The 22,294-nt window shown below is 46.0% G+C and overlaps 1 protein-coding gene across 1 annotated transcript in view; it reads right to left on the minus strand.

Moving 5' to 3' along the window:
- The window catches only part of Nid1 (nidogen 1), a 69,980-nt gene that overhangs the window by 47,044 nt on the left and 642 nt on the right, over positions 1–22,294 (minus strand). Inside the window, exons 2-5 of the mRNA XM_005320355.5 lie at positions 7,890–8,189; positions 5,539–5,765; positions 2,850–3,232; positions 278–427 (exon numbers count right to left, since the gene is read on the minus strand). Coding sequence (XP_005320412.2) covers positions 278–427; positions 2,850–3,232; positions 5,539–5,765; positions 7,890–8,189 — 1,060 coding nt within the window. The remainder of the gene's footprint in view (positions 1–277; positions 428–2,849; positions 3,233–5,538; positions 5,766–7,889; positions 8,190–22,294) is intronic.

Consider the following 22,294-nt stretch of genomic DNA (forward strand, 5'->3'; position numbering starts at 1 on the left):
AGCACTGAGGCTGCCATGAAGAGGGACACTGGATGCTCCCAGAGATGGTCACTCCCAAGATGCAGAAGTAGCACAGGAAAGAAAGGAACTTCTCCATGTTAGAACAATAAGCATGTCCAGAGGAAGGCAGGGTAGAGTAGGAGAAGGAACGGGGGAGAGCGGTGGCACACCAGTAAACCTCCCGGCTCCTGCCACGGGGACATGCCGCACTATAGACACACAGAAGCAAAACCCCACTCCTCCCCCTCCCCCAAGCTGAGCAGTAAGAACCAGTTACCTTCCGCAACACACTGCCTGCCGTTGCCGGTGTAGCCCGCCACGCAGCGGCAGCAGAAGCCCGTGGTGTGGTCCCTGCACTCGGCGTGCACTGAGCACTGGTGCCTGCTGTTGGCACACGTCTGCCGGGAGTCCGTGTTGTAGCTGAACACTGTTTCCAGAAAGAAGGGCACATGGGTCAGCGCTGCGCTGCGCCTGGGCCTGGAGGCGTCTCCCCGGGTGCCCCCAAGCTCTGCGGGGGCCCTACCTGTCTGAGCGTTGAAGACCCAGCTCACCATGGAAGACCCCAACCCACTGTGCGCAGCTATCGAGGTGATGGGGCTCCGCTGCGCATAACGGGTCTAAAACAGCTGAGACCCCACAAGCCTGAACTACTAGAACCACTTATAACCCAGGGTTCCTGGTGTCACTGAAGCTCTGCCATCCAGGGTCCAACAAACGTGATGTCTGATTTGGCCAGAGGGATCAGCTTCACATTTGGGGGAACTTTAAAATATATCTTTTTGTTTTTTCTTTTTTCTTGTGGCAAAATATATACAACATAAAATTTGCCATTTTAACAACCATTAAATACATGTATTTACTACATATTTATGTAAATCTCCTCCTTTCTCCCAGGGAACAATTCCAAAGCTCTGATACTCAAAAGCTGATCAGAAATAATCCCTCAGTTACAGTTGGTCTAAAAAAAGTCTTTGACCCAAGTATCAAAAAGAATCTCTCCTAGTTCAAATTCCCACCTCCCAAGTTCACCTTATTAGAATCATGAACTAGCTCATTAAATTTAATGATCCATAGCAAATTAATTTGGAATGAGTTCAAAAGCACAAGAGGAGTGAACTTTTAGAGGGAGTAATGATCTCATTTATAATTGACTGTTACCAGTGAAGATCAAAGTAAAGTTTAACCCCAGGTAGATTCCACTGGTCCTGCAAGCTGGGAAGGGAATTTCCGGTGTGTGTAAGGATAGTATTCACAGCAAGAAGCACTTGGGCCCTGACTCAAGGAGGGGACACTGATTGCATAAGCCCCAGCTGTGGCCAACTCTCAGGGGGTCCACTGTGACCTGAGGGTGACTATGCAAACAACACCAGGAATGCACCACTGGCCACAGAAGGCTGACCTTTCTAATAAACACAACAGAATAACTGGGATAGAGGGAGGGAAAAACATCTGTTACAGACACATTTTGAGTTCAAAGCTAGGCTTTTTCCAATATCAAGTAACACACTGTTTTAAGTTGTTGGGTCTAGGTAGGGTCTTCTTTAAATGCAACGGCTTCACAAATGAGAATTTCAGAGATACCTGGAAAGGGTGGAAATAGGATGAGTCTTCAAGCTCAACAACTGCAAATAAGAATAATTGATTCTTGGGGGGATCAAACTGGACCCATGACAGACTGCCACAGCCTGAGAGATGTGGGGCTCACCTGAGGAATCCCAGTGCCCTGTGTATGGGGAACCCTGAGACAGAAGCCCATGTCCTTGTCTTGCTGCCAAATTAAACTCCTTCATTTTTGTGCCTCAGAAGTGAGTGATCACATTTCCAGGTAAGCACCCCATCCTGTCTGTTTGGGGTGCTTAATAAGAACTAACATTTCTGACTATCGCTATGACATACATCAAAACAAATAAGGAGAAATTTTTTTAAAAAATGAAGAGTGTGGAGTGAACTAGACTCTCCTGGGACCTCGTGATAATGTCTTAGTAGAAACAGTAAAGAATCATAAAAAATAGGTTCAAAGGCTTAAACCATCCCACCCATAAGTCTCAATGGATTATATAGCAATCTCAAGAGTAAAAAACACAGTTTAGTTTGAATATCTCTTATTAGACAAATTAAATCATGCTCAAACTATTTTTTCCTCAAAATATAGAAAAAAACCAATATAGTTGACTAACAGATATTAAACTGTAAAACTATTTTTAAAATACTTTTGTTTTATTTATTTATTTTTATGTGGCGCTGAGGATCGAACCCAGGGCCTCGCACGTGCTAGGCGAGCGCTCTACTGATGAGCCACAACCCCAGCCCTGTGAAACTATTTTTTAAAGGGCATCTTCTTATTTTGTATTTTTTAATCTTCACAAATCAACTCTGAGACTGAGAGGTCCTGGGAGGAAAAATGATCAGCCATTCTAATTCCAAAAAACCAAGAGGAAATACATGTCAAAGATAAGCCACATAAATAGCCAAAAGAACTTTTACAATGTTTTTTCAGGTGGGTGAATATATTTCTGATCTCAGAAGTCACAAATAAGAAATTCTGACTTTTAAAATAACTCCAAAGCATGTTTCTCTTTAAAACAGAATGGAATATAAGGAATCTTGAAAGAGGACACCCGGCACCCCCTGTCTCTAGAACCATAGTCTTAATCCAGGAGAGATCACTGGGCTCTTCAAAGGCACCAGGGCTACACCCCCATGCTCTCAGCACCGAGTTCAACCCCTCTTCCCCAAGCACCCACTCTTACAAGCCCCCACACAAAGCATGTGACCCACACCCCCAGCAGAACTCCCCTCTGGAAACCCAAGGGTCCAAGTGCAACTTGGCTGGTCTTTAGGGATCTTACCAACTCCTGTTTCCTCCACTTCATCCACATCGATGACCTGAGGGTGCTGCTGGGGAAACTTCTCCACTGGCAGTTGGAAGGACCTAGTCCTCTCTGTGGAGGGTCCTGGGGGTCTCTCAGTAGCCCCATGATGGGGGGAGAGGGCACTGGGGACATTGTATGTTTCAGTGTCTCCCCTCCTTGAAGTCTTGTAGGGGAAGGATGTGGTGCCCACATCCTCCAGGCCCAGAGGAAGAGTCACCAGGTCGTAATCTTCATCCTCCTCCTCATACTGTGCTCCATCATCTGGTCCGAGGTTCACATCTGCAGGTACCACGCCATTGGCTGTGGCCGGACTCCCGATCTCAAACACCCACACACCTTGGTGCCCAGAGTTGCTACTCCTAGGGGACAAGGAAGGCTTCTTGAAAACTGGCCAGCAGGGGAGAAACCCTGGGGAATCCTTTCAATCTGAAACCCATCTCCCTCACCCACCAGCAGGGCCTGGATGGAGTGGGAGGGCAACAGCCATTGTGTCTGGTTATTCTAGAGCCCAGGCGGTCCAGGGCAATCTGGGGAGGCTATAGCCCAGTGGGCACAACACTAGCAAGGGCTCAGCCTCCACCATCCCCAGATAGTCCAAAGACTTCAGCAGGATTCACAAGCTGCCTGCTGTACTGACCACTTGTTATCTACCCTACCTTTCATGCTAAGGTGTCTGTGGTCATTTGTTTTCTCCACTACTCGCTCTCCATGGCATGGTGTGATGTAACAGAGAACATACAATTGGTCTCTGTCCCTGGTTCCTGACACAAGAGTTCTGAACACACTTAGAATTTCCAAAATGATAGAAAAGAAGTGTCCTTTGTAAGTTAGTGAGTTGACTGGTGGCTGGAGGGCTCACAGATAGCCTCAGATTAGGGGATGGTGGCCTAAAGACCAAGCCAAAATGAGAGAGTGGGAAGGTTCTGTCCCATCTCAGCCCCAGCCCACCCCACCCCACCTCCACCTCCACCTCCAGGTTGTAGGGACCAGCTGGGATTCAGTCAATAACCAATAACCCTAAAACAAAACCTCCATGAAACCCTACATTTGAGGGCTTGGAGAACTGAGTTGGTGAACACCTGGCGGTGCTAGGAGGTGAGGTGGTGGGGAGGGCCTGGGAGCTCAGCACCCTTCCCCTACCATGCCCTGTGTCCTCTTCAATTGGTTGTCCCTACAGCGGGTCCTTTATAACAGACTGATAATAGTGGGAAAAGCAATTTTCTGGGCTCTGTGAACTCTTCCATTGAATACTGAACCTGAGGACAGAGTCAGGAGGCCCCGAGTCCTTGCTGGGAGGTGAGAGATGCAGGTGGAGCTGCAAGGCTGGTGCCTGGCTTCTGAAGTGGGGTAGTATGTGGGACTGGGCCCTGCACCTGTGGGGCCGGCCTTAACTGTAGGAAGTTAGTGCCAGAGTTGAAATAGAAATTAAGGATGCAGAGTCTGCATCCAGAGCACTGGAGAATTTGTTGGTGTGAGAGGGAAAAAACAAACAGACATACATTTGGTATCAGACACCCTGTGAGTGAAAACAGTACAGATTTGGTTTATTAAAAACCCAACTTGCCTAGCTATGGGATTCTGTACAGGTCTCAGTTTACCATTTTGTGTTCAAAGGGTGTAGTAAAAAGCCAATGAGATGCTAGATCCAAAGGTATTTTATCCAGGGCAGCTGAATAACCCTAAGTCCTACTTCTCAATCCACCATCTTTACTATTCTTTCATATCTACGATTCAGAGATGTCCTATCAGAAAATTACATAAAATGATGACATTATATGATGGAAAACTATTGAATTTTTAGAAATTTTCCATGCCAGTTATTAAACACAGCCATTGAAAAAAAATGAAATAATATAAATTTTCAATTAAATAAAGTATATGTTCTAAAAGGCAAGAAATACTCAAAACTCATCATGTCCTGTTTATTTGACATTTGATATTCTTGGGTTAGAGTCCATGGTATCTTTATGGTGAGAGTGTACATAGGGTGCATCTTTTCTCAGTTCTGCACTGAGTTACATGGCATTAATAGCCTGAACTTGACCCCAGAGGGAATATTTATACCACAGAAACAGGCAAGCACTAAGAACCTGGGCTCCTCCTACCATCATAAAACATGCTGTTAGCATCTACCAGGAGCCCACAGAGTAAAGCACAGAGGGTTTTAGGCTAGGTTGAAAAATATGAAATCAGGAGGGGCTGGACTTAGTCTTTGTTTTTTAAAGAGTAATGAGAGAGGAAAGATTTTTAATTTATAGAAATTAAAAATTTCTCTGGTCAACACTGCCATGGTCTGAGAGCCCTGAGCATAGTCAATGTTGTAGGAGTGTCTCTCCATCATGGGGAGGGAGGGGTTCAGATTTCATCAGCCTTCAGTTCCTGGCAGAGGACAGGTGTGAATGACCCTTATTCCTAACTTCTACAGGACATGGTGGAAACTGTTCTCAACAAGGGCGACTTCTAAAAAATAGCATATCTGTTGGTTCTGGGAATGTTCCCTTAAGCTCTTTAGAAAAATCGTTATTTCATAATATGAAAAACTACATATAAAATTTAAATCTGCAGAAACATGTTTGGGGAATGATCTGTAATGCTCATTGCATTTCCCTTGGTAAAATAATAATATTATTAGGAAGGAATCCACTGAGGAGCAAAGAAAACGTACTTGGCCAAGTTTTCAATCGACTCTCGGTCATTAGCAAACACGTTGTAAGCTCCGTCACTCGTCCACAGGAATCCCACTAAACCTTGACTGAACACAACCATAGCAGGCACTTGGTTCTCATCCTTCTTGGAGAATGTGGTGGAGAACTGCAGACCGTCTTCCGGATAAAGGAAAATGGCATAGGAGCTGGAGTCAGAGGAGGCCAGGACAGCCTGGAACGTGTTTCTCTGTGGAGATGAGTTAAAATTCAGCTACCCAGCGGCAACATACCTACAGATCTCCAGATGTGCAGCTCTCTCGGCTCTGAACAGAGCACTATAGAGAGAGTTCTCACCTTCTTATTCTCACCTTCTCTCTCATCATGGCTCCACTGAAATATCTCCAGAGCTATGTACACATGACATTTCCCAATTAATTAATGAATATATTTTATATAACTCTTACCTTATTGACCAAAAATTATACAGATGGAACCTCAATACGATGGCAATTTGGCAAATCTCTACCCACAGAATAGAGTGACTTTTGTTTCCAAAGCCATTAAACATATCCAATCACATCTATCAGCTAGCAAATATTTAATAAGCCTAGTCATCATGTGGTAGTAAAAATATGAGTTTGGGGAGAAAGTAGACCTCGATCCAAATCTTTGCTGTACTCCTTATTGGTCTTGAGGTCATGGGCATGATACTGAAGTTCTCTAAACCTCAGCATTTGCATCAGTACCATGGAGCTCAAACGAGCTAAAACATGTTCTTACACATTAACACCTTTCCACAGGCCACACACTGCCCTGAGCTCGGCACACATGAAGGAAATAACACGTGGCCCTGCACTTCATGTACAGTCTAGGCAGAGAAGCTGACATGTGAACAAAGCCTTGCAAAACTTGGGAACAGATTCCCCAGCAGTGATAGGTGCAAAGCACTGTGGGAGCCAAAGGAGGAAGAGGGAGGGGAGGAGGCCACAGCTGGTCACAGCCTCACAGAAAGGCCTGAACAAACCAGTAGGAGCAGTGTGCCACCTGTAGGGGTCAGGGAGAGGATGCCCCTGGTAGAAAGGACAGCACATGCAAAGCACTGTACAAAGAGGGAGGGGCATGACAGGGAATTGCAGGTAACTTGGTACAGTGCTGGGAAGGGCGTGCAAAGGCTCTGTGCAAGGGGTTGGGAGCTTCTCCAAGAATGGTACTCTGATAGGTAACAGCTGGCAATGCAGGTCATACCTCATGTGATGTGCCTTATTTGGGGGTAGGGGTAGGGGGAAGATATGGCCAAAAGGTTTGAAGAATGCTCAGTTAAACCCAATTAAGCAAGTTTCTTCACTACAGGACTCTTCAGAGTGAATCACCAAGAGGGAGCTATAACTTTCGAATTTCCCAAACTAAAGTGGCCAGGGGAGGCCTTTACCCCAAGGCCTGTCTTGTAGGGCTGGTGTTCCATGGCACACACTTTGGGAACCATCAGTCTGCAACACCTCTCCTTTAGTGTGATTTTGGATCTTTCCGAGTTCCTCTCTACCAAGTTATGGTATGGAACCTTTCATAGGACAAGTTGAGATCTGCCCCAAAAAGCCACGGTAGGTCATTTCTTAACCTACTCAAACACTCTTTCTCCTTCAAGAGCAAGTCCAGGGTTTCCAAGCCTTTCCTGACTATTGCACCCAGGAGAGCCCACCTGGTTTATGAAGACCTGTGTCCTGAACACTCAGGGGCACATGTGGTTCCTGCCTCCCCTGCTACAGCCTGCCCCCACCCCGTCCCTCAGGAGTACTAGGCCACTATAACCTACCATTTCATGTACATAATTCCTCTCTTTAATTAGAAAGTGTCCTTCCACCATCAGCCATCTGAATCAGGAACACCAGGGGCTGCCATTTAGCAGCACTGTTTTTGCTAAGTAACGGTCCTCTCGGGATTTGCATTCTTTTGCATTCTTTATATTTAGTTGTCACTGGATACATTATGTACTTATTTATAAATTTTAGGCTATCTTGCTGCCAGTACTTTGTTTTATACCAGGGAGTTGAGCCCAGGGCACTTTACCACCCACCTACACCCTTTTGTATTTTTTGAGACAAATCTCTCCAAGTTGCCCAGGCTGGCAACAAACTTGCAAAACCTCAGCCACCTGAGTTACATATTTACACGTGTGTGCCACCATGCCTGGCTTAGAACACACATTCGCATAGCCTTGCAGAGAAGCTCTCCGAAGTTTCAGACCTGCAGTAACACGACTGTTAAATTTTAATTGGCACTTCCTATCTTGATCAATAATGCAGACATTTCACACATCAGGGTGGCACAAAGCAGAAGGCCAGGCTGTCTGCACCGTGTCTGCAGCAATGCTTACCTTGCCTTCCTGGGCAGGGTTCCCGTGGGGCCCCTGGTAGGGGGCCACAGATTCCCACGTGACCACCACCACACTGCTGGGCTGGAAGGGGACCTCTGGGAAGCCCCTCTGGACACACTCCGCCGCCAGCTGTAGGATGGAGGGGGACAGATCTTCCCGGTAGTAGACCTTCCCCAGGCCACTGGTTGTGTCCAGGTCCGCCAAGAAAGGAGCGATGGCGCCAAAGGTGGGTGGGAAGAGCCCAGGGTGCGACTCTTCGGCCGGTGGTTCACTGGTGGCAATGATGCCATTTGTGGTGACCTGTGGGAAACCAAGCGTGGTTCAAGGGGATGCAGAGGTGACCGCTTCTCGGAGGGAGCCCTGCTCACTGAACACTGTAATGGGGACCCACACTCCTCCACACAAACCCCAAGGGAATCTGAGAATCACAAAACCAGCCTTCTTGCTCCAGGCAAGGTGCGCTGGTGAGGGAGCGGGGCTGAGATCCCAAGGATGGACTCTGCCGTCTGCCAGCTGCCGGAGTGTGGGCAAGCCTTTCAGACTCAGAGTCTCCAGTTTCCCCATGTATCCTCCTGACCTCCAGTAAAACATGGGAATAAAAGTGCTTTGTTTACTGCCAAGCATTCAGACCTTAATTAATTTACTCCACAGATGGAGGAACTATCCCTCATCAGGACTATGTGCAGTGCTGTGGGTACAATTCGAGAAGGGACCAATGCCTGTTTCCAAGGACCTGCAATTCCAAGACAATCACTCCTTGCTGCCGCTAGGTTATTGGGTTAGAGGAACAGCCAACGTGTTTAGACTGTTCACCATGCTCTAAGCATCTTATTAGCATCAAATCCTCCAAAAAACCCCAGAAGACCAGGTACTACTAATATCCATATTTTTCTGGTAAAGAAAATTCAGTACATTAATCAATTTGTCCAAGGCCACCAAGTAATAGGTGGCAACACTGGATTCTAATTCAGGGAACCTGACTCCAAAGTTGGCCATCTTAATCGCCACATGCAGAGCCTTCTTGAAATCATTGTCACCTTGTAAGGCACCACTGTTCCCACTCAGCTAAACCTCACACTCCTCTGGGAAATGGGGAAGGGGCCACTAAAATCCAGGGGCACCAGTGAGGTGAGGTGGAGGCAGGGCCTTCTGTAAGCCAGCTAGCCAGCAAGGCCAGACACCTCCCACTTCTTGGTGGCTGGAACTCCACTCCAGCCATCTTTTCTTGAGAATATATACCTTTTTAAAATTCTCTAAACACATAGGAGAGATTTTGCAAATGGACCCTATTTTGCTCTTCTAGAGGCTGTAGACTGGAAGCACCCAAATCTGAAAGAGCAGTGTTCAGTGGCTGGGGAGTCCATCAGAGGCTTGAGAATGTTCTGCTTGTTCCCCTCCTTCTACCACAGAGGAGCCTTCTCATCACTCCTCACCTCATAACCAGGGAAGGGTTAGGGACAACAGAAGAGAGGACCCTAAGACCAAGCTCCTGGAACTGCCAAGAACCTGGTATCAGGGTTCAAGACGGGGAGCCAATCTGGGGCCAGGCAGGAGAAAGACAAGTGCTCTGAGAGCCAGCAGTGGACTTGACATGACCCACTCTTCAAATGCCACAGGTTGTTAACTTCTCGGTGATGTGTTTTCCATCACCACCTGGCACCAGCACTAGAATATACTGCCAGGCCGCAGAAGGGAGTCAGCAAAGGCGCCTCTGGCCACCAGTCTCTCAGGGTCCAACAGCCCCCAGCACAAACATCCCAGCTGGCTGCACAGGGGAGCGTGGGAACAGCTCGCCTTCCCAGCCACCGCCACGAGCTGGCAGCCACCAGCTGCTGGTGGGAAGTGACCACACAGAGGCCACATACAGACCACTCCGTTGTCTAAAGCTGTTTTCAGTGAAATTTAAATCAACCCAACAGTTTTGAAAACACTCCCAGTGTCTTTTATTATTTGGAATCTGGGTCCAGGAATGTTTCTCTTTTCTTAAGGAATGTCTTAGAAATAACCAAGTTTTAATGCAAGTATCATGAAGAACTGAAAAAGCTTTGGAGAAAGATGGCATAATCCTCATTAGTATTATTACTGAAAATTATCTTTCAACCAATGTGACCTTGCATTCAACTCATTGCCTTTATTATTAATGTAATACACAGAAGAGCCAGAAATTTTTTAGATTCTTAGACTTAAGCTTCTCTCCCATAAACTTCCTTTTCAGATATACCTCTCCAGATACATCATCAGCAACCTTGAACAACATTTCTGTACATTAGGTGTGAGACCTCCTTGGGGTCCACACAGCCCTGAGGAGCTCCCAAGAGCCAGAGCCCTCAACACATTCCCCAGTGCTGATGCCAGGGACCCCCGGGTGGGCCTTTGCTCCTCCCCCTTTCTCACCTCCACTATCTGCTGCCACCAGTACCTTCCTTCACTTGACTGGCACCTCCTCAGAGAGCTCCCCTCTATGCCCTCCAGGTTCCTATCACTTGCCTTTCCTCCTCCCTTCCCCCAATCCCTCGCCCAGATTTCTGTCTCCATCCCCTATGGGTTTCCTTCCCACCCATTTGCAGCCTCTGGCTGCTCTAGCACTGTGAGTTCAGCTCTTTGGGGTAGGAGACTGTCCATTCAGGTCACCACTGCAGCTCCAGAGTTTACTTGCTATCTGATACATGTTTCCATTTCTTCCTGACTTCCTCCAATATGCAGGCAGAGAGGTTCGAGGCAGGATAGGACCTGTGCACCCAGGCTGCTGTAGAAACCATGCAGAGAGACAGAGAGAGTTCATCAGGGAGCACGAAGGACCACAGAACTCTGTGAACCTGCAGTCCTTGCTGCCAAAGCAGAGAGTGCCCGAACATGAACCTATAATGCAAATGTGACCAAATCTCTCACTTTACAGGAAGACCAGGAGACAGAAGAACATGTTAAATGATATGACAGGGATGTGATCAGCAAAATCCAGAAGTTGGGATGCTGGAAAAAATATGCCAAGTTTCTTTAATAAATAATTTTTGAGGAAGCCAGGTGCGATGGCACACTTCTGTAACCTCAGCAACTCAGGAGGCTCAGGCAAGAGGATGGTAAGTTCAAGGCCAGCCTCAGCAAATTAGCAAGACCCTGTCTCAAAAATAAAAGGAAAGGGGCTAGGGGTCTAGCTCAAGGGTAGAGGGCCTCTGGATTCAGTATACAGCACCCCTAAAAAAATTGCAAGGAAAAGAGAGGTAGAGAAAATGGGGGAGCTTATTGATTGCTAAAATCCTAAGAAAAGATTATACCCATGAAATGCAATCAGTGGGCTTCATCTGGGCCCTGATTTAAACCCTGATTCAACTGAAAAGCAAAATAAAATATTTTATGAAACTATGTGGATATTGAATAATGTTAAGAAATTATTATTAATTCTAGGCATGATCCTGATTTTTCTGCCTTGTTTTTAAAGAGAATCTTTTTTGAGATACACTCTGAAATATTTACAATGAAAAAAATGTTTGAGATTTGCTTAAAAATAATAGTTTGGGACGAGAGAGGGAATATTAGGAACAGTTGGGGCTATAAATGAAACAAGATTTGTCACATATTAACAGCTGTCAAAGCGGAGTGATGGGTACAAAGGAGTTCCTTGCATCCATCTATTTTTGAATACATTGAAGATTTGCCACAGAAATTTTTTTTTATTTTAATTAGGTACTTATGACAGCAAAATGCATTTTGATTCACTGTACACAACTGTAGTGCACGATGTGGCGTCGAACCCTATGGGCAGTCTCATGTGTACCTAAGGTCCTGATGTCCATCTCATTCCACCATCTTTCCTGCCCCCCAGTCCCCCTCCCCACCCAAGGTTTAGTTTTTAAAAAGATAATGAACATCATCATCTGGAGTTTAACAGAGGGACCAGTGGTTTCAGCAGACAAGCTAACACTCGTGCATGGTCACCAGAGGGCCAGTAGCGCACCATCTTTGATTCTGTTCTGCTTTTCCAGATTTATTGAGGTATCTAACTGACAAAAAAAAAAAAAAACTGTATACATCTAGGGTGGACGGCGTGAAGCCATGACCACACCAGGTTAGTCGGCAGGGCGAACAGACAAGGAAACTAGACCACCCCCATGGAGAGCTGGGGAAGAAACCCACATGGTGTGGTCAACTGACACGTGGCAAGAGCACCAAGAAGACAGAGGGATGGGGCATCTCTTCAGTAAACAGTGCCAGGAAAACTGGTTATCTGTGCAAAAAAATGAAACTGGAGCCTTGCTTTACAGTGCTCACAGAAACTAACGTGAAGTGGATTAGAGACAAATGTAGGATCTGAAACCATAAAACTCCCCAAAGAAAACAAGGAACTGGCTCTTGGCGTTGGTCTTGGGGGCATGACACCAAAAGCTCAAGCAACAAAGGCCAAAAATAAGTAAGTGGGACTCCGTCAGGGCCTTGAATTCCTTCCTGGGCTCTCCCAGCCTCTCCCACGCCTCCATCCCAGCACCCCACCAGCCCGGGGTTCAGGAGTGTTAGTGGCTTTGGGCCTGCTGGTTAATGAGCAGAAGGTGCTGGCAAATGTAGCTCTAGTAATTAAAGTCAACCAAATGTTACAGGCACCAGCAGTGCCCGGGTCCAGAAGGAACAGTTATTAAGCAAGGGAGTGCACAGCAGTCACAGTACTCTGCTCACCCATCTGCACTGCCTGAAACAATTAGCGTTATGGAACCAGACTTCAGTTTTGGTGTGAACATCTGTAAGTAGGAGGCTGGAGTAGAAATCCAGGTGCCAGGGGAAGTCTTTAGGTGGCCTAGCTTCTCCAGAGAACATCTCATTTCTTCTGGAAGGCTTTTCTGACCTCCCCAGTGAGAGGTACCACACTCCAACTTTGCATTTAGCACTTTAGAGTGCATGCATGCCCATAACCCCAGTGGCTTGGGAGGGTGAGGCAGGAAGACTGCAGGTTCAAAGACAGCCTCAGCCACTTCGTGAGGCCCTGAGGCTACTTAGTAAGACTGTCTCAAAATAAAATATAAAAAAGGGCTGTGGATGTGGCTCAGTAGTTAGGTACTCCTGGGTTCAATCCCTGGTACCAAAAAAAAAAAAAAAAGGATCTCTGACTCAATGATACCTGGGTGTTTCCTGCTGGGGATCGCACCAGGAGCCCACCCTGAGTGAGCACACTCTAGGAAGCCTTCAGGAATTACTGAGAGAGCTAAACATGACAGCAATTATGTTATAGTGTTAAAGTAACAAACATCCCGGCCAGGTGAGATCCTTGGTTACTTACATCAAAGAGTAAAAACTGTTTGTTGAAAACACCTACCTCCTTTGGCAGGTTGACCACTGTAAATACTGCCCTGAAGCCTTGCTTACCAACTCCAGTCGCACTGGAAAGGTTCCCTTAGCAAAGTGCAAATATGTGCACTGCGTGTCACCGGCAGGACCCAAAGCTCTTTCCTCTTCCCACCCACCCCAAGGCACACAACACACAATATAGCTTTTCATCAGCTGCCCTAGGGCAGAAAGTGTCAATCATGTCACAAAAGTGCAAGGGGAAAAATGTCACCCACCTCGAGATTAACAGCTGAAAAAGCCCACCTGTGATGGTTTCAGCCCATCTGACAAGAAGAAGCAAGTAACTGAAAGTGGAAGAGCACTTCTGTATTAAAAGCAGTTGCTGACATTTTCCTCTTTAAGACAGTGGGAGATGCTGGGGAAAGTCGAAATGCAGACAGTCAATTGAAATGGTACCAGAGTTCCTATATCTAAGTGCACAGTCTAGAAGGAAAACAACAGCCATCATTTTGGTTTCCGTGAGCCGAGCGAGATACAGTCCCCAGGGCAGAAAGCAGCCTGCAAAAGAGGGGAAGGCCTTCTCCAAAGGGTGTGTGGTTAGAGAATACTTGAGGTAACACAAATGAGAAACAAACAGGGTGGCTTTAGAAATGCAAATAGCTGTGCTGAGAAGACAAAGACATTTTCCGGGAAAGCCAACTCCCTGGGTGGTAGGCAGGGGAACTCAAGGTAGAATTATTTAGAATAAAGAATGATATGTCAAGAGCTTTGTAATGTTTTGAACATCCAATAAAAAAAATAGAATAAAGAATGGAAAAGCTACAAACATGTCTTCTTTAATATAATGAGAGCAACTAAGAACAGAGCAGGGAGGAAGAGCAGGAAGAAAAGATTAACATTAAACAGAGACATGAGGTGGGAGGGAAAGGGAGAGAAAAGGGAAATTGCATGGAAATGGAGGGAGACCCTCATTGTTATACAAAATTATATATAAGAGGTTGTGAGGGGAATGGGATAATAAACAAGGAGGGAAATGAATTACAGTAGATGGGGTAGAGAGAGAAGATGGGAGGGGAGGGGAGGGGGGATAGTAGAGGATAGGAAAGGTAGCAGAATATAACAGTTACTAATATGGCATTATGTAAAAATGAGAATGTGTAACCGATGTGATTCTGCAATCAGTATTTTGGGTAAAAATGGGAGTTCATAACCCATTTGAATCTAATGTATGAAATATGATATGTCAAGAGCTTTGTAATGTTTTGAACATCCAATAAAAAAAAATTTAAAAAATAGAATAAAGAATGGAAAAGCTACAAACATTTAGAGAGTGTATGCTGTTTGCAGTCCTTTGTTGTGACTGTTTGCATTCTTAAAAGTTTAATAATTCAGCACTGTCATCCCTCCGTTCACGTGTGTGAAACAGACAAGGAAATGGAGAGACTAATTTATTCTAAGGTTCACACAGCCGCCCAGCGATGAAACCAGGATCCAGACCCACATCAAGTGGGATCCATAACCCGGGTCTTTCTAGTCACACACAGCTGCTCTGTTTGGGGAAATGGAGGCAGAAGCCATGGACAAGGTGGCTTCGTGGCTAGGGTTCAGTAGCCAGAAAAAAATTGGAAAACTAACAGGCTTAAGGAAAGAAAAACTTTGAAAACAAGTCCAGGATACAACCAAGTCTAAGGCCTGGAGCCCAGACATGGACCTGGGGCCTTGTCAATTCAGACAGTTTACAAAGCACTTTTACCTCAGTTTTCTCACTAAATTTAGTAAAGTGGGCAATATTCTTCTTCCTTCTTAGTCTGAGGAAAAAAAAAAAAAAAAGAGCTTCTGTTTCTATCACTTGCCTAAAGACCACACGCTAGTAGTGACAGAACAAAACTCCAAGTCCAGCTGTATCCCAGCTGCTCAGGAGGCTGAGGCAGGAGGAGCCCAAGTTCCTGGCCAGTCTGGGCAACTTGAGTAAGACACTGTCAAAACAAAATTAAAAGAGGGCTGGCACAGCTGAGTGGTACTGCAAGTCCCTAGAATGCCTGAGGCCTCAAATTCAATCCCCAGCACCATCAAAAAGAAAAGAAGAAAGGAAGGAAGGCAGCCCAAGTCCATTAACCCTAAAGAACCGGAGAATGGCTGTCTTGAATTAGAAATAGAAACAAAAGGATTACTAAATAAAGGTGAGGGACAACCAGGGGTAAAGTCATCAAGTTCTGTTTAATCCAGTTAATGTCTAATGAGAGATTTGGGAAGAATTACCTACCTATCTCTTCTGAGGGAAATGTCTACAGAGATGACATTCCCACACTTAGAAATGGTCAAGGTCTTTTCATTTTAACTACAGGTGTGCCTATCAGAGAAGAGATAATGACGGCCTTGAGTACTCCAAGTCACCTCGGAGGGTGGGGAGGGAGGAAGGGGCCTTGCCCAATTCCTCCATCTCTGGAGAGAACAGGGTTCTCCTGAGAAATCAGCACTGTGGCAACAGGAGCCTCCTGATACCTAATTCCTTCATTTGAACATCAGAGACTCTAGGAGAGAGTTAAGGATTCAGTGTGTTCTGTTTCTGTCTTTCTACTGTACTTACTACTGTAGTATAACCTCAAACCACAGATCACAAGGAAAAGCCTTGTCCTCAGAAGTGCCAGCTAATAATGCAGAAAGAACAATGGAAACAAACAAGCAAATAACAAAAGAAAAAAAAAACATGGAAGAAAGGTTGGGGGCAGGGACTAGCTTGGAGACCAACATCCACCATGGCTCTGCTCACAAGCTTCAGAACATAGTTGACAGACACGCCCTGGCCGTCATCTCCTTGGTGCCTGTTATTAATCTTAACACGACAAACACAGCAACAACCAGTCATCAGCAGTCCCTGATCTTACACAATGTGACAGGCACAGCTTCATTTACGAAGTACTTTAGTTTAAAAAAATACAATATATTCATCAATAAAAAGACAATTAAAAATTAAATTAAAAAATTTAAAACTCAATTAAAAGGACTCATAGAGTTATTTCTCCAAAGATGACGTACGAGTGGCCAACGAGCACATGCAAAGATGCTCAGTCTCAGGACCCACTGGGGAAATGCAAGTCAAAATCATGAGACATCACTCCGGATGCATGGAAACAACAGTGCTGGCCAGGATGCAGAGCAAGTGGAACCCCAAGACACAGGAGGGACGGTGCAGTCACCATAGAACAGTGTGACAGCTCCTCAGAACGTAAGGCAAAGTTAGAAATGACCCAGCAATTCTGCACCAAGGATGTGCTCAAGATCCTAAAGCAGGGATCCATACAAAGCTTGCACATGATTATTCATACTTAAAATGGTCAAAACAGAGAAAGAAACTGGATGTCCATTAACTTAAGAAAAGATAAACAAAATGTGGGTTATCCAAACAATGGATTGTTATCTAGCCACAAAAGAATGGAGTTCTGACAGTGATGGGCTCTGATAGTGATGGGCTCTGACAGTGATGGGCTCTGACAGTGATGGGTTCTGACAGTGACGAGACTCTGACAGTGATGAGGCTCTGACAGTGATGTGCTCTGACAGTGGTGGGCTCTGACAGTGATGGGGTTCTGACAGTGATGGGCTCTGACAGTGGTGGGTTCTGACAGTGACTGGGGTCTGACAGTGATGGGGTTCTGACAGTGATGTGGGTCTGATAGTGATTGGGGTCTGACAGTGATGGGTTCTGACAGTGATGGGGTTCTGGTAGTGCTACAACAGAGGTGTACCTCCAAGACTTGCAGAGTGAAAGATCACCATTCCATTTTCATCAAACAGCCACAACAGGCAAATCCAGAGACAGAAAATAGAGTAGTGGCTGCCAGGAGCGGGAGGAGGTCGAAATGGGAAGTGGCTGCGGGATGCCGGGTTTGCTTTGGGGCTAATAAATGTTACTTCAGAACTGGATAGTGGTGATCGCTGTACAGCTCTCTAAAAGTACTAAACGTCACTACACCATACTTAACGGTGAGTTCCATTGTATGTGCCTTATATCTCAATAAAGCTGCTGTTTAAAAATCAGAGAGGGGGGGCTGGGGATGTGGCTCAAGTGGTAGCCGCTCGCCTGGCATGCGTGTGGCCCGGGTTCGATCCTCAGCACCACATACAAACAAAGATGTTGTGTCCGCCGAGAACTAAAAAATAAATATTAAAATTCTCTCTCTCACTCTCTCTTTAAAAAAAATCAGAGAGAGAGATGAGTGTATTAAATGAGAAGAGAGATACATTTGAGAATCTCTCTGCAAGGAGGTTTTAAAAACATGAACAATGTCTCTAAGGTGAGTGAGAAGGAAAATCCATTTTCCACGGTTTTTACTAGACTGCTTCTTTGAAACCTTAGATGTATTATTACTTCCAAAATTAATTTCAAAATGAAATAATACATGTTTTTATAGGAAAAAATCTAACTGAATATTTTCAAGATATGATTCAATGACTTATAGGAAATACAGAAATGAAATAACACACTAAATAACACACTAACAGGAATGCCCAAGGATGACAGGCAGTGATTCTCAATAAACAGATAATCAAAAGGGGAAAACAGCAACTCGTAAGCATGGTCCTTTTTTGAATCCCTGACTGAATAAGGTGAGGGTCTCTCCTGCCACCTGCCCTCCCACACCCAAGCTAAGCTCTGTCACCCTTTTGTCCCTGCCATGTTGCAGAGGACAACTTCTCTCCCCAGGCTTTCTGCCAGCACATCGCACCCTGAGTTTCTTCTTCTGGCACAGTGGCACATGGGCACTGTGTCACCACTGGCTCAATGTCCACTGTCCTCATGATCCTGTAGGCTCTGGAAGGATAGAAACACATGGTCTACTTTCAATTTCTGTCCAAATCTTCGCACTATGCCTGGCATACTAGGGGACAAATTAAGTATTTATGGACTGAATGAATGACGGTTCACAAAATAGCAATAAGGATACCCAGCATCCTGAAAATGTTAAACGGCAGGGGGTCACCAATCAAAATGAATTCAAGATTCAAAATGAAATGCTTAGGGGATAACCTTCATTTTATATGTAAAAACACCAGGTTGACAAGAGGCTGAGAAAAGAAATGATTTTCTTTCAATTGGAAGTTGGTGGGGAGAGGTCAGTCTACAAGGCACCTCCTTGGACCCCCCAGGGCTTAGCTCCCCGATGTCTGTCCCAGGCAATGGCTGGCCTCCTCAATTAATCAGCTGCATTTTCGCCTCTACTAGAGATGAAAACTCTGTTTTGGATTCTGCCATTCAACCATAGTCACTGAGCAACTTCTGGCAGACCAGAAGCAGGGGTCTCTTCTTCCAAGTGGCCCCAGTTCCAGGCTGAGACTCAGGGCTGGGTGAACAGGTTGTGGGCAGGAGTTCAGCCCTACTGTGTCCTGGGACAGAACCCTTTGTGTGCAGTGAACAGCCTGCTCAGCCCTAGGTGGTGGCCCTGTGTTTGGCCAGTCAATCCATAAACTTCCTGACTGCCAGCAAATGTGGCCTCACTACACCTGAAACATCTAGAGGACAGAGTGTGTGTGTGTGTGTGTGTGTGTGTGTGTGTGTGTGTGTGTGTTTGAGAAAAAGAAAGAAGAGAGATTGTGAGAGAAGAGAAAGGAAAGCAGGGGGAAGGAAACCAGAGGCACAGAGATGAGTCAGGATAGAGGCCTATGATCTTTTTGCTACCAAGGATATCCTTTGAATATTTTTCCATGGCATGAGGATTTTATCTACAAAAAAAAAAAAAAACCTGAATGCATTAAATAATAACAATTAATTCATTTCTCAATTTTTATGAATCAAAGACAAATAACTTAATATGCAATAAAATTATGTTCCAGAAATTCTTCTATTGATCTATACCTCCAATGAAAGTTTCAAATCAGCATGAGATGCCTAGCATAAATAAACTGACATGATAAAAATTCAATCAAAGGAAGAACGTGTTTTCATTGCTCTGTTCAACCTTGTTATGATTTTGAAAAACTCTCTCCAAGGGAGTTCAAGGTTCATTGGCCAAGGCAGCAGAGCTCAAGTGAAACGTCCAGTGGCTCAAAGAGGTAGCTGATGAGACCCAAAATGAAATCTGGAGAATGGCTGGTCTTATTGGTAGATTGTGCTGACTTACCATTCAAAGCTCAGAGGTCATTCCATGGGGAGAATGAGGCTTCCTCACAGAGGGAGCCCATATGACCCACAGGAGGAAATTGGTAAACCAAGATGGTGCCTGCCTGCCCATGGGACACTGCCCAGCAATGCTCGCCTCCTGCCTTTGAGGACATCATATACCTTTATGATGTCCGGATCCCACCAGACCAACAGCACTCCAGCAGATACTCGGTCTCAGGACCCTTTACACTCCTAATGTAGTTTGAAGAGTTCTAAAGATTTGTTTTATATAAATTATTACAATCAATATTTATTCTATGAGAAATTAAAGCTGAGAAATATTTAAATGTTGGTAACATTTATGTAATGAGCTCATGACATGATAAATGACATTTTAAATGAAAATAATTACATTTTCGAAGTCAAAAGTACCTAGGACGAGAAGACTTATCATTTTACTTTTTTAAAAATTAGCCTGATGTCTGGCTCATTGGAAGGCAGCTGGAGTCTCACATCTGCTTCCTCATTTGATCTTTGGTGATATCATGCATGCATCATGTAGCCTCTGGTGAGCTCCACTCTACATGTGTGAGACCATGAGAGTATCAAAAGCAAGTATCACCTTAGCATGATTAGGAAAAGAGTTTCAAACTTATAAATTCCTTGTAAAAGTCTCAGAGCATCCAGGGACCCTAGAGATGAAAACTCTGTTTTGGATTCTGCCATTCAACCATAGTCACTGAATAACTTTGGGCAGACCTTCTTCCAAGTGGCACACTGAGAACAGCTGCCTTGGCACATCATTAATAGCAGGTATCATTTTCCAGGGCTCCAAAATCAGTTTTTCTTCCTATCCTATTCCCCTTTGCAAACCACTGTTTGCAGGCTTCCACTTCCTCCCTAGTCCAACTGCTTGCTTGAGAGTCTGCTAACTCCAGGGCATCTCCAAGTTCTGGTCCCCTTTCTAGTCTCCAAAGCCACTTCAAACTTGGGCTAATGACTTCTCACTTGAGTCAGCCCTTCTAGCCAGCCACCCCATCACTGTCTGCCTTCTTCATGTCCCTTAGGTGACCTGACAGATCACCTCTCAGACTCACCCTCTCCTTCCCTTTCCCCCTTCTGCAGGCTTCTTGCCCATGGGCCAGGATAAAACAGCAGCTTACAACACTGGTTTCTGCTTCCAAACTCTCCCTTACCTGCTGTCTAGGCCATCTTGCAAATCACTGCCAGACAGACATGCAAAACAGAAGAGCTACAAGCTTCCAACCAGGAACTTCCAGCCACCTTCCATGACTCTCCACACAGCAAATTACATCACTTGGCCTCAGTTCTTCCCCCTCCCTGTCTCCCTGCTGGTTACCACCATGGATAGGGTGACTGGCTTCCCAACTGACCCTGGGTACAGTCACCTGACTTGCTGTAGTCCATGAGATGTCAACAGGCATGGCCCAAGCAGAGATTTGAGAAGGCACTGAGGTCTTTCCACTATCTCTCCTGTGCCTTTGACATGAAAGAAGGATGAGTCTCAACTGGCCCTGGGAGGCAGCACTGTCCAGCAAAACTCTTAGCAATGCTAGAAATGCTCTAGAATGTCATTGTACAACATAGTTGCCATTTGCCAATGAGGGTGCTGGGCTCTTGTCATGTGGCTAGTATGACCAAAACTTTCGTATTATTTCATGGCCATTCATTTAGAAAAGTACATATGGGTAGTGGCTACTGTGTTCGAAAGAACAGCTGTGGAAGATGAGAGGTGGATGAAACAGAGCAAATCATCCCAAACCCCTACCAAGGCTACCCTGGATCAGTCCACTGCTAGCTGGTTCCATTGAGTCTGCTTTCTTACATGAGAAATTTTCATGTTTATTTTCTGTAGCTACTAACCAATATTTAGTATTTCCTTCAACATGAATGTAGGTAACTAAGCACAGCAGTAGTAGCACTTAGTGATTCTGACCCTAACAAAATTCACAGGCATTTCCATATCAAATTATAGTTGCTGCAGGTATTTACAGTCCTCAGGATCTTTAAGGTTCAATAGCTGCATGGCCCACCCTTGAATCCACTGTTCCACCTTGTTATTTAATATGGTTAAAAGTAAGAATACCATTCCATACATTTTTTTTATATTTTGATCTGTATTTCTACATGTGAGATCTCTTGGATAATCTCGCGGATTTTACTTCATACATTCAAAAGCATTATGCTGCAAAGGGATCCACAGACCCGCAGACTGCCCAGGGGGGCAGGGCAGTCAACCGGCAGGGCTGAGAGCCCTTCGTCGTGGGTCAGGGACTAAGGACTCACTCGTTTCAGGCACAACTGACCAGCCCCACGAGGGTGTTGCCCCAAGCGCGCTCTGTCCAGGCGGGCCGAGCCCAGCCGCTTCACGAGCAGGACAGGCTCCAGGCGCTGTTTGTGTAGTTCCCCACTTCTGGAATGCACGCTGCTTTTATGAAATCCACATGGTGCTCTGCTGGGGAGGCAGCGGCACCACAGGGCTTGACCAAGTTGACAACGTCCCCAGGCCCCGCCAGTGCAGGGAAGGATCTGGAGAGCTAAAGGTCGTCTGGCCTCGCTCCTCATGTGGGCCCCCCGGGGTGACAATGTCGGCCACAGGAAACTGGCTCACCCAGGCGCCCTGCGTTCCCAGCCCTGACCTCTGGATACTGAATGGCGCCCTGTAGAGAGCAGAATCACTGCCAAGTCGGCCACAGTCCACACACACTGATGCAGGCGGCTGTCGGTTAAATGTCCCGGCGCGGGGCCGGGTCCTCTCTTTTCCCGTCTGGCACCCCTGGGAATCCCTGTGCCCGCATGCAGGCTGGACCCTAACTTGGCCACTCTCCTACCCAGGCTCCGCGTCCGCACCTGGCCCCACCCGGCCGGGTCCTGCCACGCCAGGCATGGGACAAAGGCGAGACGCCCGACGACCTCCGGGAGGAGACGCAGCCCACGGTCGCGGGAAGGAAGCTCCGCCCTGACTCCCGGAGTCCCGGCGTATGGGCAGGGCGCGCGCGGAACGGGACAGACC

This window comes from Ictidomys tridecemlineatus, chromosome 10, assembly GCF_052094955.1.
Source record: "Ictidomys tridecemlineatus isolate mIctTri1 chromosome 10, mIctTri1.hap1, whole genome shotgun sequence".
Lineage (NCBI taxonomy): Eukaryota > Metazoa > Chordata > Mammalia > Rodentia > Sciuridae > Ictidomys > Ictidomys tridecemlineatus.